This window comes from Ranitomeya imitator, chromosome 3 (assembly GCF_032444005.1).
Source record: "Ranitomeya imitator isolate aRanImi1 chromosome 3, aRanImi1.pri, whole genome shotgun sequence".
Classification (NCBI taxonomy): domain Eukaryota; kingdom Metazoa; phylum Chordata; class Amphibia; order Anura; family Dendrobatidae; genus Ranitomeya; species Ranitomeya imitator.
This window is the reverse complement of record NC_091284.1, coordinates 463,272,903-463,286,993: the sequence shown is the minus strand read 5'-3', so window position 1 is coordinate 463,286,993 and position 14,091 is coordinate 463,272,903. Positions and strand designations below refer to the sequence as shown.

Sequence of the window (14,091 nt, the reverse complement as noted above, 5' to 3'; positions counted from 1 at the left end):
TCATCTGCAGGTTAATAGCATTCTGAACCTGCCCAGTGCCCACACTTAGACCCCTGCTGCCAACAAGAAATGAACGTTATTCCTCCCAGCCATTCAGGCACGGGGGTGGCACATAGAGTGCGGCAACTGTAGCTGTGCCCCCGGCACTGACTGACAGCCGATTCTAATACTGTGCTGCTATCAGTCAGTACCGGGGGTGCGGTTACAGATGCCGCTCTCTAAACACAGTGCGGTGACTGAACCCACACCAATGCCACCCCTGTGACTGAAACCTGAATGCTATTTTCAGAAATGAAGTTAATTTCCTTCCTGCAGTGGGAGTGTATGTGCGGGCTCCAATCATGTTCAGACAGTTATCTATTAACCTGCAGATTAAACCCATATCTGCAGGTTGATAGCATTTTTTCACGTGACAGGTTCCTTTTAAGTTCAACTAGAAGTGAAGTCCTCTAATACAATTCAGATGAGCAGCTTCAGTCCACATAAGTCTATTTGTAGGTTGAAATCATAAATGGAGTAAAAACATGGAAGAGTCGCAAACCTTTCCATTACAAATATTTCTTTATGCTTCTGATTTTGGCTTACAATTTCTGACCTAAATATTGCTAAGTAAATAAAGATTTAAATGGGCAAAAATGTTCCCAAGGAACTTGGAGCAATAAAAAATAACAAGCTAAGTGATACTCACCTTCCGTCATCCACCTGGATTCTACACTGGTCGCGCTTTCATGAGCACTAATAGTGCAAGAGGAGACATCATTCTTTCACCAACACATGTGATTGTCTGCAGTGGTCAGGTGACATGAGCTGGGCATCATCTGATTTTTTTTAGATCACACTCTGCCCGCTGAAGCCATTCACCATCTGCAGTGGTCTTGCTGATCGTGGGATGGAGAGGTCTCTGCTTCCTCTTTCAGTGCAAACCACAGAGCATCATGTGCTGAATCCAGGGGTGATGGTGTTGGCGGGTGGAAGAGGGGTGGTAGATGATTATCACTTACATTGTTATGTTTTACAGCTTCAAGCTCCTGCAGAACATTTATTTTTGCTAGTACAATCTCTTTAACCTTTATTTGACATATTAGTTCAAGTTTAACCTTGCTGTTGTCTTCGGTCAAAAACGACCGACCTTGAACTTCAATATTCTTTAAAATATTCAAGATGCGGCTCTGAAACCCGTGGCCGACCGACCCATTCTCATTTAAGTCAATCAACCACTAGTTTCAGAATCGCATCTTGAACACCCTAAAAAATATCAAAGTTCAAAATCGGTCTCCCCAGACCGAAGACAACAGCAGGGTTAACTTGGTGTGCTTTCACACTATGGCCATGAATATACACAACTTAGCATACAAACAATAATGAGCAAATACACTTGTAATAGTACATGTAATTAACAAAGGATACTTAGTTAATACTATTTTGATCAAAAAACATAAAAGTAATCCCACATGACAAGGTAACCCAATCGGGACGGTCCTATTTCCAGTGATTTACATGTACTATTGCTAATGAAGCATTTACTTACTGCAGAGTATTTGCTCAATTTGTTTTCATCCCAGGTTGTGTTTTTTACATTACTAAGTTAAACTTCTTTTTTTCAACCCCAAATAAAACCAGAGCAATGAGATTTTTGCTAATTACAGGTATCCTGGCATTTCCTTTTGTTGAACCAGATGAACAGAAAAACATTAGCGAGTGATGCGATATTTATTGACTCTCTGCCACGAGTACTTTATTCAGGTAAATATGATATAAGGCGATAGTAACAATTATCCTATATTACACAAGACTCTGAAACCTTGATGAGACCAAATATTATCCCACGGTTTTTGATCAGGATGTTATTTCTGGTGCTGAACCCATTACTGTCCTTGCTTCTCTTGACTGAGGTTAGATACAAACTAAACCTTAAAGTGAACCTGTCACTAGATTAATCCTGGAGCAGGGCATGTAGAAGCCAGCCAGGAGCGACATCGGAATAGCTCCGCCTCTGCCTGTAGTCCTCAACTGGATCTGTTAACTGTTTTCTGTGAAACACCAGAGAACTTTAGAGAAAAACATACCAGGCTGCAATCTGGCTCTGATTCATGCTGACCATAGTTCAACAGGATCCCGTGAAATGTATATGCAAATTTTAACAGTCCAAAATTAAGTTTTACTAGTTTATTTTTTCATATATCTTTATTCTGGCTCCATTTTACAACTCTTAAAATTGCCTACATACATAGATTTCAAACAGCAATCTGGTTGTTATTTGCCTCCTCTAGAGGTGTCTCCGTATTACTGCATATTGCGTTACATTTGAGTTCAATCAACATACAATATGTGGTAAGCTCATATAATAGTTGATGGTGACCCCCTCTATCTCTCTCTCTAATCAGCCAAACTGTTTTCAGCTGTGCTAACATGCTTGCACAAGGGTTTTCAAATGTGTTCTAACCATCCATTAGCCTTCTTACACAGTTAGCAAACACAAAGTACCATAAGAACACTGGAGTGATGGTTGTTGGAAATGGGCCTCTATACACCTATGAAGATATTGCATTACAAACCAGACATTTGCAGCTAGAATAGTCATTTACCATATTAACAATGTATGGCGTGTATTTGTGAATCTTTTAAATGTTAGCTTCATTGTAAAAAACTGTGCTTTTCTTTTTCTAAGTGACCTTAAACTTTTGAACAGTAGTGTATATATATATATATATATATATATATATATATATATATATATATATAGTGGCATGTAAACGTTAGGGCACCTCTGGTCAAAATTACATTTATTGCGTACAGTTAAGCAGGTTGAAGATGAAATGATCTCTGAAAGGGCTAAATTTAAAGATGACACATTTCCTTTGTATGTTAGGCAAAAAGGTATCATTTATTATATTTTAAAAATTACAAAAAGGATGCAAAAGTTTGGGCATCCATGGAGATTTGTGTGCTCTGATAACTTTGACCTAGATTTCAGACCTTAATTAGCCTGTTATGGTTTATGGCTTGTTCACTATCATGGTTAGGAAAGACTAGATGATGCACATTTCCCTGCTTTATAAAAACCCAACCTCCTTTAACCTTGTGCCAAAAACTGCAGCATTGTGCTCTTCCAAGCAGCTGCCTAGCACTGTGGAAATGAAAATTGTGGAGGCTTGTAAAGCAGGAGAAGGCTATAGGAAGATAGCAAAGCATTTTCAAGTTGCCCTTTTCCTCATTTCAAAATGTAATTAAGAAATGGAAGTTAACGGGAACAGTGGTGGTCAAGATAAGGTCTGAAAGACTAAGCAAAATTTCAAAGAGCGCTGCTCACAGGATTGCTAGAAAGTCAAATCAGAACCCCCACTTGACTGCAAAAGACCTTCAGAAGAATTTAGCAGAGTTTGAAATTGTGGAACATTGTTTTACTATTCAGAGACACTTGCACAAATATGGCCTCCATGGAAGATTCATTAGAAGAAAATGTCTCCTGCATCTTCACCGTAAAATTCAGCATTAGAAGTACGTAAAAGAACATCTAAACAAGCCTGAAGCATTTTGGAAACAAGTCCTGTGAATCAATCAGTTAAAATAGAACTCTTTGGCAGCAATGATCAAAGGTATGGGTGAAGATAAAAGGGTACAGAATTTCAGGAAAAGAATACCTCGCCAACCATTATGAATGGGGGTGGATCAATCATGCTTTGGGGCTGTGTTGCAGCCAATGGCATGGGGAACATTTCACGGATAGAGGCAAGAATGGATTAAATTAAATTTCCACAAATTCTTGATGCAAACATAACACCATCTATAAAAAAAGCTGAAGTTGAAAAGAGTATGGCGTCTACAAAAATTGGTAATGATCCTAAACACATGTCAAAATCCACCATAGTCTACCTCAAAATGTGCGAGCTGAATATTTTACAATGGCCCTCGCAGTCCCCTGATTTGAATATCATTGAAAATCTGTAGCTACATCTCAAAATAGCAGTGAATGCAAGATGACCCAGGAATCTCATATAACTGGAAGAATTATCCAAGCAAAAATGGTTGAAAATCCCTCAAACAAGAATTGAAAGACTCTTGGCTGGCTACAAGAAGCATTTACAAGCTGTGATACTTGCAAAAAGGGGTGCTACTAGGTATTAATCATGCAGAATGGCCAAACTTAAGCTTGGCCAATTTTCCTTCTTGTAACTTTTTAAAATGTAAAAGATGAGAATATATATATATATTGCCTAAAATAAAAAGCAAATATGTCATCTTTAACTTTGGCCCTTTTATAGATCATTTCACCTTCAACTTGTTAACTGCTCACAATAACATTAATTTTGACAAGGGCTGCCCAAACTTTTACATGATAATATATATATTATATACAGTGGGGCAAAAAAGTATTTAGTCAGTCAGCAATAGTGCAAGTTCCACCACTTAAAAAGGTGAGAGGCGTCTGTAATTTACATCATAGGTAGACCTCAACTATGGAAGACAAACTGAGAAAAAAAAATCCATAAAATCACATTGTCTGTTTTTTTAACATTTTATTTGCATATTATGGTGGAAAATAAGTATTTGGTCAGAAACAAACAATCAAGATTTCTGGCTCTCACAGACCTGTAACTTCTTCTTTAAGATTCTCCTCTTTCCTCCACTTATTACCTGTAGTAATGGCACCTGTTTAAACTTGTTATCAGTATAAAAAGACACCTGTGCACACCCTCAAACAGTCTGACTCCAAACTCCACTATGGTGAAGACCAAAGAGCTGTCAAAGGACACCAGAAACAAAATTGTAGCCCTGCACCAGGCTGGGAAGACTGAATCTGCAATAGCCAACCAGCTTGGAGTGAAGAAATAAACAGTGGGAGCAATAATTAGAAAATGGAAGACATACAAGACCACTGATAATCTCCCTCGATCTGGGGCTCCACGCAAAATCCCACCCCGTGGGGTCAGAATGATCACAAGAACAGTGAGCAAAAATCCCAGAACCACGTGGGGGGACCTAGTGAATGAACTGCAGAGAGCTGGGACCAATGTAACAAGGCCTACCATAAGTAACACACTACGCCACCATGGACTCAGATCCTGCAGTGCCAGACGTGTCCCACTGCTTAAGCCAGTACATGTCCGGGCCCGTCTGAAGTTTGCTAGAGAGCATTTGGATGATCCAGAGGAGTTTTGGGAGAATGTCCTATGGTCTGATGAAACCAAACTGGAACTGTTTGGTAGAAACACAACTTGTCGTGTTTGGAGGAAAAAGAATACTGAGTTGCATCCATCAAACACCATACCTACTGTAAAGCATGGTGGTGGAAACATCATGCTTTGGGGCTGTTTCTCTGCAAAGGGGCCAGGACGACTGATCCGGGTACATGAAAGAATGAATGGGGCCATGTATCGTGAGATTTTGAGTGCAAACCTCCTTCCATCAGCAAGGGCATTGAAGACGAAACGTGGCTGGGTCTTTCAACATGACAATGATCCAAAGCACACCGCCAGGGCAACGAAGGAGTGGCTTCGTAAGAAGCTTTTCAAGGTCCTGGAGTGACCTAGCCAGTCTCCAGATCTCAACCCTATAGAAAACCTTTGGAGGGAGTTGAAAGTCCGTGTTGCCAAGCGAAAAGCCAAAAACATCACTGCTCTAGAGGAGATCTGCATGGAGGAATGGGCCAACATACCAACAACAGTGTGTGGCAACCTTGTGAAGACTTACAGAAAACGTTTGACCTCTGTCATTGCCAACAAAGGATATATTACAAAGTATTGAGATGAAATTTTGTTTCTGACCAAATACTTATTTTCCACCATAATATGCAAATAAAATGTTAAAAAAACAGACAATGTGATTTTCTGGATTTTTTTTTCTCAGTTTGTCTCCCATAGTTGAGGTCTACCTATGATGTAAATTACAGACGCCTCTCATCTTTTTAAGTGGTGGAACTTGCACTATTGCTGACTGACTAAATACTTTTTTGCCCCACTGTATATGTACAGTACATATATATCATATTCAAGGATGGATATGTGAGACATCAGTGAAGTCTAAAAACTTCAGCATGATACCATGTGGACTAGTCAGATGATGAAATGAGACCTGCTTTTTTCTATATTTCTCATAGTTATAGATTTCAAATAAGTTTGAAAAATCAGAGAATACAGTTTAATTGCAAATTAAAATTCTCACTAGAGATTCTCTCTCTAAGACAGAAAATGAAGCCTCCATGGTCCATACATTACATGGATGCCTATCCATTTGAATGCTGGCCATAAAATCTTCTTTTGTTGCTGAGGGCCTGTTGGGGTATCAGCTAATTCCCCAAGTGATAATGACTGATAGGGACCTTCTTTAAGAACTCTCCCAAAATTAGCAATCTAATCCCTCCCAAAATCAGTCCTGGAAGACCCATCCGATATCAACACTTTTATGAAGAGTTTCAAACACGTGCATTTTTTAAAAATGTTATCCATATTTAAAATTATTTTTATAGCCATCCTATCATCCCTGGAGCAGATGAAGGAAGAAATGTGTATTAGAATGAGAATGAGCTACTTCACAATACAGAGACTTTGCTATGCAGTTTGCGTGTTGCATGGATTTCTCCAAACACAGAGGATATATCCCCAAACTGGTTTGAACCACTTACTAGAAATAAGTCCTATGCAGCTACAACAGGTAATCTTAGGCATTCATCATATTGTTTAACTGTTATTAAGCTTATATTGTTGTATTTACCTTTCCTAACTTCTTTATGTGAGAATTAAAGAAGCACTCCTATCAAAATTTTTATCCTTTTAATATAGTGTAGTCATCTTGTTATACTGTATGTCACTGTATATTTACAATTGCTCATTTTACCTTTCTACCCAGTTAATTCTTGTAATTTCCATTAGGTTTATGTCATCACATGATTAAAAACAGACTAGCTGAATTGTTCTAAGCTCTATGTAGAAACAGGGGGAGGAGCAGCGCAGCAGGGTCAAGAGTTTAAGAGGGGGTGATTTTATTAAAATTTTATTTAAAGACGTTAGTGAAGTAATTTCTAATATTGCAAGAAACATTGCAGAAAATCCATTTTACCCTAAAATTAACTCTTTATATTATATCAACATATACCATTGCAATAACTTTTGCCCATGGTACAACTAAATAGGGTCAGTGATATGTTTTAGGGCTCCAGTGGCTCCTTCTAGAACTACAAAGTTGGCACGACCATTATTAATTTTTTTTTAATCCTAGATTCCAGTAATTGTAAACTATAGCTCCAGAAATTTTCACTTTGCACAATGATCCATTGCATAACTGGGTTAGAACAACATAAGTATCGTGTAAATAGTATGGCTGTGGCTATATCTTGTGAACAGATAAATTTAGATTATTTATGAAAATAAAAAAATTATGACATTTGAGAATACCTGTAAGGTAATTAAGTGAGCACCAAACTTAGTAGTGAATTACCCTTTAAGAATTCTTAAGTTTGAAAGATATCTCATATCCATTGTATAGGGGATAACTTTCCAATCTCTGGGGGTCTTGCCCACACATATCCCAAGAGCCAGGGTTCTGAAGAACCCCGACTGAATGCAGCAGAGGTCGATCATGGGCACGCCAACACCATTCATTCCTAATGGGACTACTGCAGATTGACTGATCTTTGATATTCCCATTAGATTGAATAGAGCAACATTCCTCATGATCAACCACTGATCCATTCAGCTGGAGCTTCAGAGCACTAGTTTTTGAGATTAGTGGGGGATTGGTATGTTTTTTTAATTTTTTGTGCTTAGTGTTCCTTCAAGCAGTGGTGCTGAAAGTCAACTTTAAATTACGGTATATCCACACTCTTTTGAATGGTGTACTTTTCTAACCTGTTAGATATTGAGATACATCATTTACATTTAGAGTAGTTCCTGGTCGCTACTGTGATGGTTTCTTACTATTATAATGGGATTTCCTCTGACACAAAAGATTTATGAAAATGTTTGCTTGTACAATTAGGCCCTGAATATGGTCTTGTCTACCTATGACAAAATGAAAAGCTGTGATAAGAACTTTATTGAAGCAGTGATGGAAGAAGTAAACTCTGTATATGCTTGTCTTGCTCTGACGCTGAACGACGCAGAATATATAAAAGCTGTTGTGTATGAGATCCTGTCATGCAGCCTAGAGGAACAAGGTAAACTATAATGCCAGTGAATGCCAGCAATCTTCTTCAATATGAGGACTTGGAAGTCTTCACTTGCTTCATGCACATAAACAAATAATTGCTTCATATATGAGCCATATATTTACATATTTACTACTATTAAAGGGAAATAATTCTAGGAAAGACTTTCCTGACTTCATTGTAAGTTATCTAATCCCATCCTTTGATTTAAACATAATGCTCAAGCATTGAGCTATAATAGTCCTGTACATACCGTATGCTGTATACTCGAGTATAAGCCGACCCGAGTATAAGCCCAGGCACCTAATTTTGCCACAATATACTGGGTAAGCTTATTGACTCGAGTATAAGCCGAGTATGCATTGTCCCCTCATCCCCATCCTGCTATGCATTGCCCCCTCATCCCTGTCTTTGTATGCAAGGCTTCCCCCTCCCTGTCATTGTATGCATGGCACCCCGGTGCCTGTCATTGTATGTATGGCTCCACCATCCCTGTTATTGCATGCATGGCTCCCCCGTACCTGTCCTAGTATATATGGCTATTTATCGCCTATCCTTGTATGCATGATTCCTGTTATAAAAAAAAATGTCCACTCACCTACCTGCGTGCCCTCGGTGGCACTGCATTTCATTCATTCCAGCACCAGCAGCTGTTCCTGCCGAGCGATCACGTGGCCCCGCTCATGAAGGTAATGAATATTCACTCCACGCCTATGGGACTGGAGATGCGTACATATTCATTACTTTAATGAGCGGGGTCATGTAATTGCTCGGCACAGGAAGAGCTGCTGGCGCCAGAACGAAGGAGGTGCAGTGCCGGCGAGGGTGCGTCGGTAGGTGAGTAGGATGTGTACTGGCAGCCGGCAGCTGCGGCTGGCACTGTGCGTTATTAAGCAGTGGGACATGCTTTAGCTGCAGCTGCCGGCTCCTACCTCTGTGACCCGCTGCTTCACCTCTCTCTCTCGCCCTCTGGAACAATTGACTATTATAAAAACCGAGGGGGCGTTTTCAGAACAAAAAAAGTGCTGAAAAACTCAGCTTATACACGAGTATATATGGTAAGTCATATGCATGCAGACTTATCTGGGTTACTTGAATAACTTCTTAAATAATGCCATCAACCCAAATTCCTCTGGGTTTAATGCACCACATTTATTAAGAGGCATGCAACTTTTAATAATATGTTGGCAATACAGTGGCTCAGTGATTAGCAATGTTACTTTGCAACGCTTGAATTCAAGTCCCATCAAGGGCAACATCTGCAAGGAGTTTGTATGTTCTCTTTGTATTTGTGTGGCTTTCCTCCAGGTTCTCTGGTTTCCTCCTACACTCCAAAGAACCCCATTGGGAACAACCATATCTGTAAAATGCTGTGGAATATGATGGTCCTATATAAATAATAATAATTATAATACATGTAGCAAATTTTTGAGTTGTCAGTGCTTCAAAAAATAAAACATATGAGACCTACCTTGAACGATTTTGTATACACTCATTCGAGCCTACCTGTTATGCTGGGTGGTGTTGAAATGACCAACTGCTAGCCAGCAAGAGCACTGTGTCGGCCACACTTGATGGGTATACTATTTCCCCGGAGAGTAGCACGGCAGCTGGTAACCGTTCACACAAACAGCAGGCAGGGCAAACACACCAGAACCAAAAACCACAGTGCAACTGCATAAACTAAGGTGAACAATGATAAACCAATCACAGGCGCCGAAGCATCAACCTCCTCAAAAGCACAGCAACACTGTCCTTAACCACTCACTAGAACTGAAATAATGAGCAACCAAAGGAGGAAAAGACAGGTTTAAACCTGTCCACGCTTAGGCAATGTCCAATCAAGAGTCCAGACCACTGGGACACAGGAGGAGGGGAGAGAAGACTGGAGTGAACCTACCACCATCTGACTACTCCAGCACATTCTGGCATCCCAGGGTCCCCAAACAGCATATTCACTGGAAGCAGCGGAGTCCCGCCTCCCAGCGATGCTAAGAGTGCATCTCCAAGAATGTGTTATCGGGATTCAGCGAGCATCATCGCAATCTCTGCTCCTCGGAGGTGACACCTCACCCCTCATGGTCAGTGAGTCGTGACAGGTGACCCGCCACAGAGCTGGAACCTGTTAACATAATTTTGTTAACATAATTTGTTTTTCCATTATCTTCCAAAAACTGACATCAATCTTTGAAACAGTTCCACCTGAAAATTACTGTATATACTTAAGTATAAGCTGAGAATTTCAGCCCATTTTTTTAGGCTGAAATTTCCCTTCTCGGCTAATACTTGAGTCATTCTCAGGGGTCAGCAGGGGAGGGGGAGCGGCAGCTGTCTAATAATACTCACTTGCTCCTGGCACGTTCCCTGCAGGTCCCTCGTTCTCTGGGCGCTGACAGCTTCTTCCTGTATTGAGCGGTCACATGGTACCGCTCATTACAGTAATGAATATGGACTCCCATTGGGGTGGAGCCACATATTCATTACTGTAATGAGCGGTACCATGTGACCGCTCAATACAGGTAGAAGCTGTCAGCGCCGGAAGAACCAGGAACGTGCAGGGACCACCCCAGGAGCAGGTGAGTATAACGGGGGCATATTCACCTGTCCCGCGTTCCACCGTCGGCGCCGCTCCGTCTTCTGCATCCTCTGCTCTCTGCAGTGACGCTCAGGTCAGAGGGCGCGATAGTGTGCACACCTCTCTGCCTGAACAGTTAGTGCAGAGGACGCGGAAGACACAGCAGCGCTCAGTGGTGGAACGTGGGACAGGTGAATATAGCAAGTGCCAGGGGCCTGAGCGACGAAAGGTGAGTATGTGATTTTTTTTTTTATTGCAGCAACAGCATATGGAGCAAATATCTCTATGGAGCATCTTATGGGGCCATGTGCAGCGTTATATGGGGCAAATATTTCTATGGAGCATCTTATGGGGCCATGTGCAGTGTTATATGGGGGCAAATATCTCTATGGAGCATCTTATGGGGCCATAATCAGCATTTGTGCAGCATTATATGGGGCAAATGTGTCTGTGCAGCATCTTATGTGGCCATAATCAGCATTTGTGCAGCATTATATGGGGCAAATGTGTCTATGGAGCATCTTATGTGGCCATAATCAGCATTTGTGCAGCATTATCTGGGGCAAATGTGTCTATGGAGCATCTTATGGGGCCATAATCAGCATTTGTGCAGCACTGTATATGGCAAATGTCTCTATGGAGCATCTTATGGGGCCATAAGCAGCATTTGTGCAGCATTATATGGGGCAAATGTGTCTATGGAGCATCTTATGTGGCCATAATCAGCATTTTTGCAGCCTTATATGGGGCAAATGTGTCTATGGAGCATCTTATGGGGCCATAATCAGCATTTGTGCAGCACTGTATGGGGCAAATGTCTCTATGGAGCATCTTATGGGGCCATAAGCAGCATTTGTGCAGCATTATATGGGGGAAAATGTCTCTATGGAGCATCTTATGGGGTCATAATCAACATTTGTGCAGCATTATATGGGGCATATTTTAATATGGAGCATCTTATGGGACCCATCATGAACTGTATGGAGCATTATATGGGGCTCTTGATTCAATATGGATATTCAAAAACACTTAACCTACTGATGTCTCGGTTCATTTTACTTTTATTGGTACCTATTTTTATTTTTGACATTTACCAGTAGCTGCTGCATTTTCCACCCTAGGCTTATACTCGAGTCATTAAGTTTTCCCAGTTTTTTGTGGCAACATTATGGGTCTCGACTTATACTCGGGTCGGCTTATACTCGAGTATATACGGTAAATTACAGATAAGATCTTGTCTGAAAATTTACAACTACATATTCTAGAATCAATAGTCCGCAAGCAGGTTGGGTTAATTCTCATTGAAGCTTAACATAATTCAACATTGAGAATCAATGAAATATCACTGCTTACAATTAAATGTCTTTACATGGGTAACATTGATTACTCCACCAATGACATGACTTTTCTTATATTTTAATTTATGAATTTATGAAGACAAATGCAATACTTTCCTTACTAAAATAATTCAAACTTTAAGTGAATGATTTTAGTGTTATGTAAAACCCAGATGGTAAAAAAGCCTCATCAATAGAGGATTTTCCATATTGATTTTCAGAGACATATTTGCTGACTTTCTATATTAAATTAAAGATTACCAATGTCAGTGGGGACATTTTGTTAGCTTTTTAACTTATCTCTAAAGCCTAGTGCAAATTCAGCAATGTATATTGCGACAAAGCGACCTTTTGTTATAAGTAACTTATTCTATTTAGGCATCTTATTTAATTTTTAATTTTTTTGTTTTTAATTACTCATGCTTTCCAACTTTAGAATTTGGTGGATGTGAATGCGATTGCCTCAAAAATATGTCCGAAACTCCCATTTCAAAGCATATTTACATTAATACCTCCTCTTTTGTGATCCATTTAACGCTGCATGGTGTTCTCCTAAGGGTATGTATACTTTTGCAGAAGCAATGCTTCCATATAAATTCACAAGAGAAAAATGCATGTCCTGAAGGTGCATGGAAGTACAATTTAGGCCCATAGATTACTGTCAAGTTTTCACTGTAGATTTTTTAAACCTATCCATTTCAGACAAACTGGCATGGACTGCAAAAAAACATTTCTTCATGTTAGCAGTAACATCATCATTAGAGGGAATCTTTCACCCCCTGGACGAATTTAAGCTATTTCTGTGGGCAGACAGGTAATAGAATGGTTAAACCAGTCTTGTTTGTATGCCTCATAGCTGAGGTGAAGATGGTGAGAAAAGCAGTTTTAATGTTATATGTTAATGATTTCTTCCAGGCTCTGGGGTGTGCAGTACCTGGAAGAAATCTCTGCCTCATCTCTTCATTATAATGTCACCCCCCTCCCATGTACGTCACACTGACCTATGACGTGCAGTTGCGGCACTGTAATCCTGCTCATGCGTCGTCAACTCGTGCGGTTATGTGAATCTTATTCGCTCTTCTATGGGCAGAGTCTTCATCAATCTTCTGCGCCGGCAAGGCTCTGCTACTGCACAGTGATTCACCAGTGCCTGTGCAGAAGATCAATGAAGACTCTGCCCATAGAAGGGCAAATAAGATTCACATAACCGTTCGAGTGGACGGCGCATGCACAGGATTACAGCAAATATAAGAAGAGAAAGGCAATATGAAAAAGACAGTGATCACCAAATAAAGAAAAAAATAGTTATTGACACCACAAGCCAAACAAGAAAATATTGAAAACAATTAAAAGGCATAATAAACTATGCCAATATATAGGACCCAAAAATTGCAGTGCTTTAGGCCAAATCCTAAATCTGTTAGAGAATCGGTCGGGAAACAATAAGTCTGTAGAACTGCCTGTGCATGAGATATAAAAAATGCTTTCTGTCCAAAAAATGCTTTTACATCCTAGAAATGCAGGCCAAAATCATCTGAAAAACCTGTATGCATGCACAGGAAAAAATATGTTGTATAATAGGCATACAGGGTGTGAATGAAGTGCACTAAACAGAGGAAGTACCAAAAATGTACAGCCATGTAAAGCACAGGCTAGATACAATAATCATAATAACAAAGTGCATGTGCAAAAATTTCAAATGCATACAATATGAAACATACAAGGGGCATGCACTAAAGATTTCCCCTGACCCACTTCCTGTGGAATGAGAGCAATGAAACTTGGCACAGTTATTAGGCCTTCTTTACATTGGTGCCACCTAGGGACACAGACTTCTCCCATCTCTAAGCAACTGTAAACACCTCACTTGTAGAAGTTGACAGATTGCTCCAAAAGCCAAGTTGTGACTTTGGAAATCAGAGTTTCATCATCTGGAAAATGCTTGCCCTACAAAAATAACTTAATTGTTGGAAGGAGGTGCAGTAGAATTTCAAAGCCACAGGAAAATTTTTCCATTTGGGCAACATGTGAGTTGT

General features: G+C 40.1%; 1 protein-coding gene across 1 annotated transcript in view; it reads left to right on the top strand.

The window, feature by feature from the left end:
• Positions 1–14,091, top strand: part of LOC138671660 (uncharacterized) — a 967,572-nt gene that overhangs the window by 783,662 nt on the left and 169,819 nt on the right. The window contains exons 87-89 of the mRNA XM_069759831.1: positions 1,647–1,743; positions 6,467–6,651; positions 7,975–8,152. Coding sequence (XP_069615932.1) covers positions 1,647–1,743; positions 6,467–6,651; positions 7,975–8,152 — 460 coding nt within the window. The remainder of the gene's footprint in view (positions 1–1,646; positions 1,744–6,466; positions 6,652–7,974; positions 8,153–14,091) is intronic.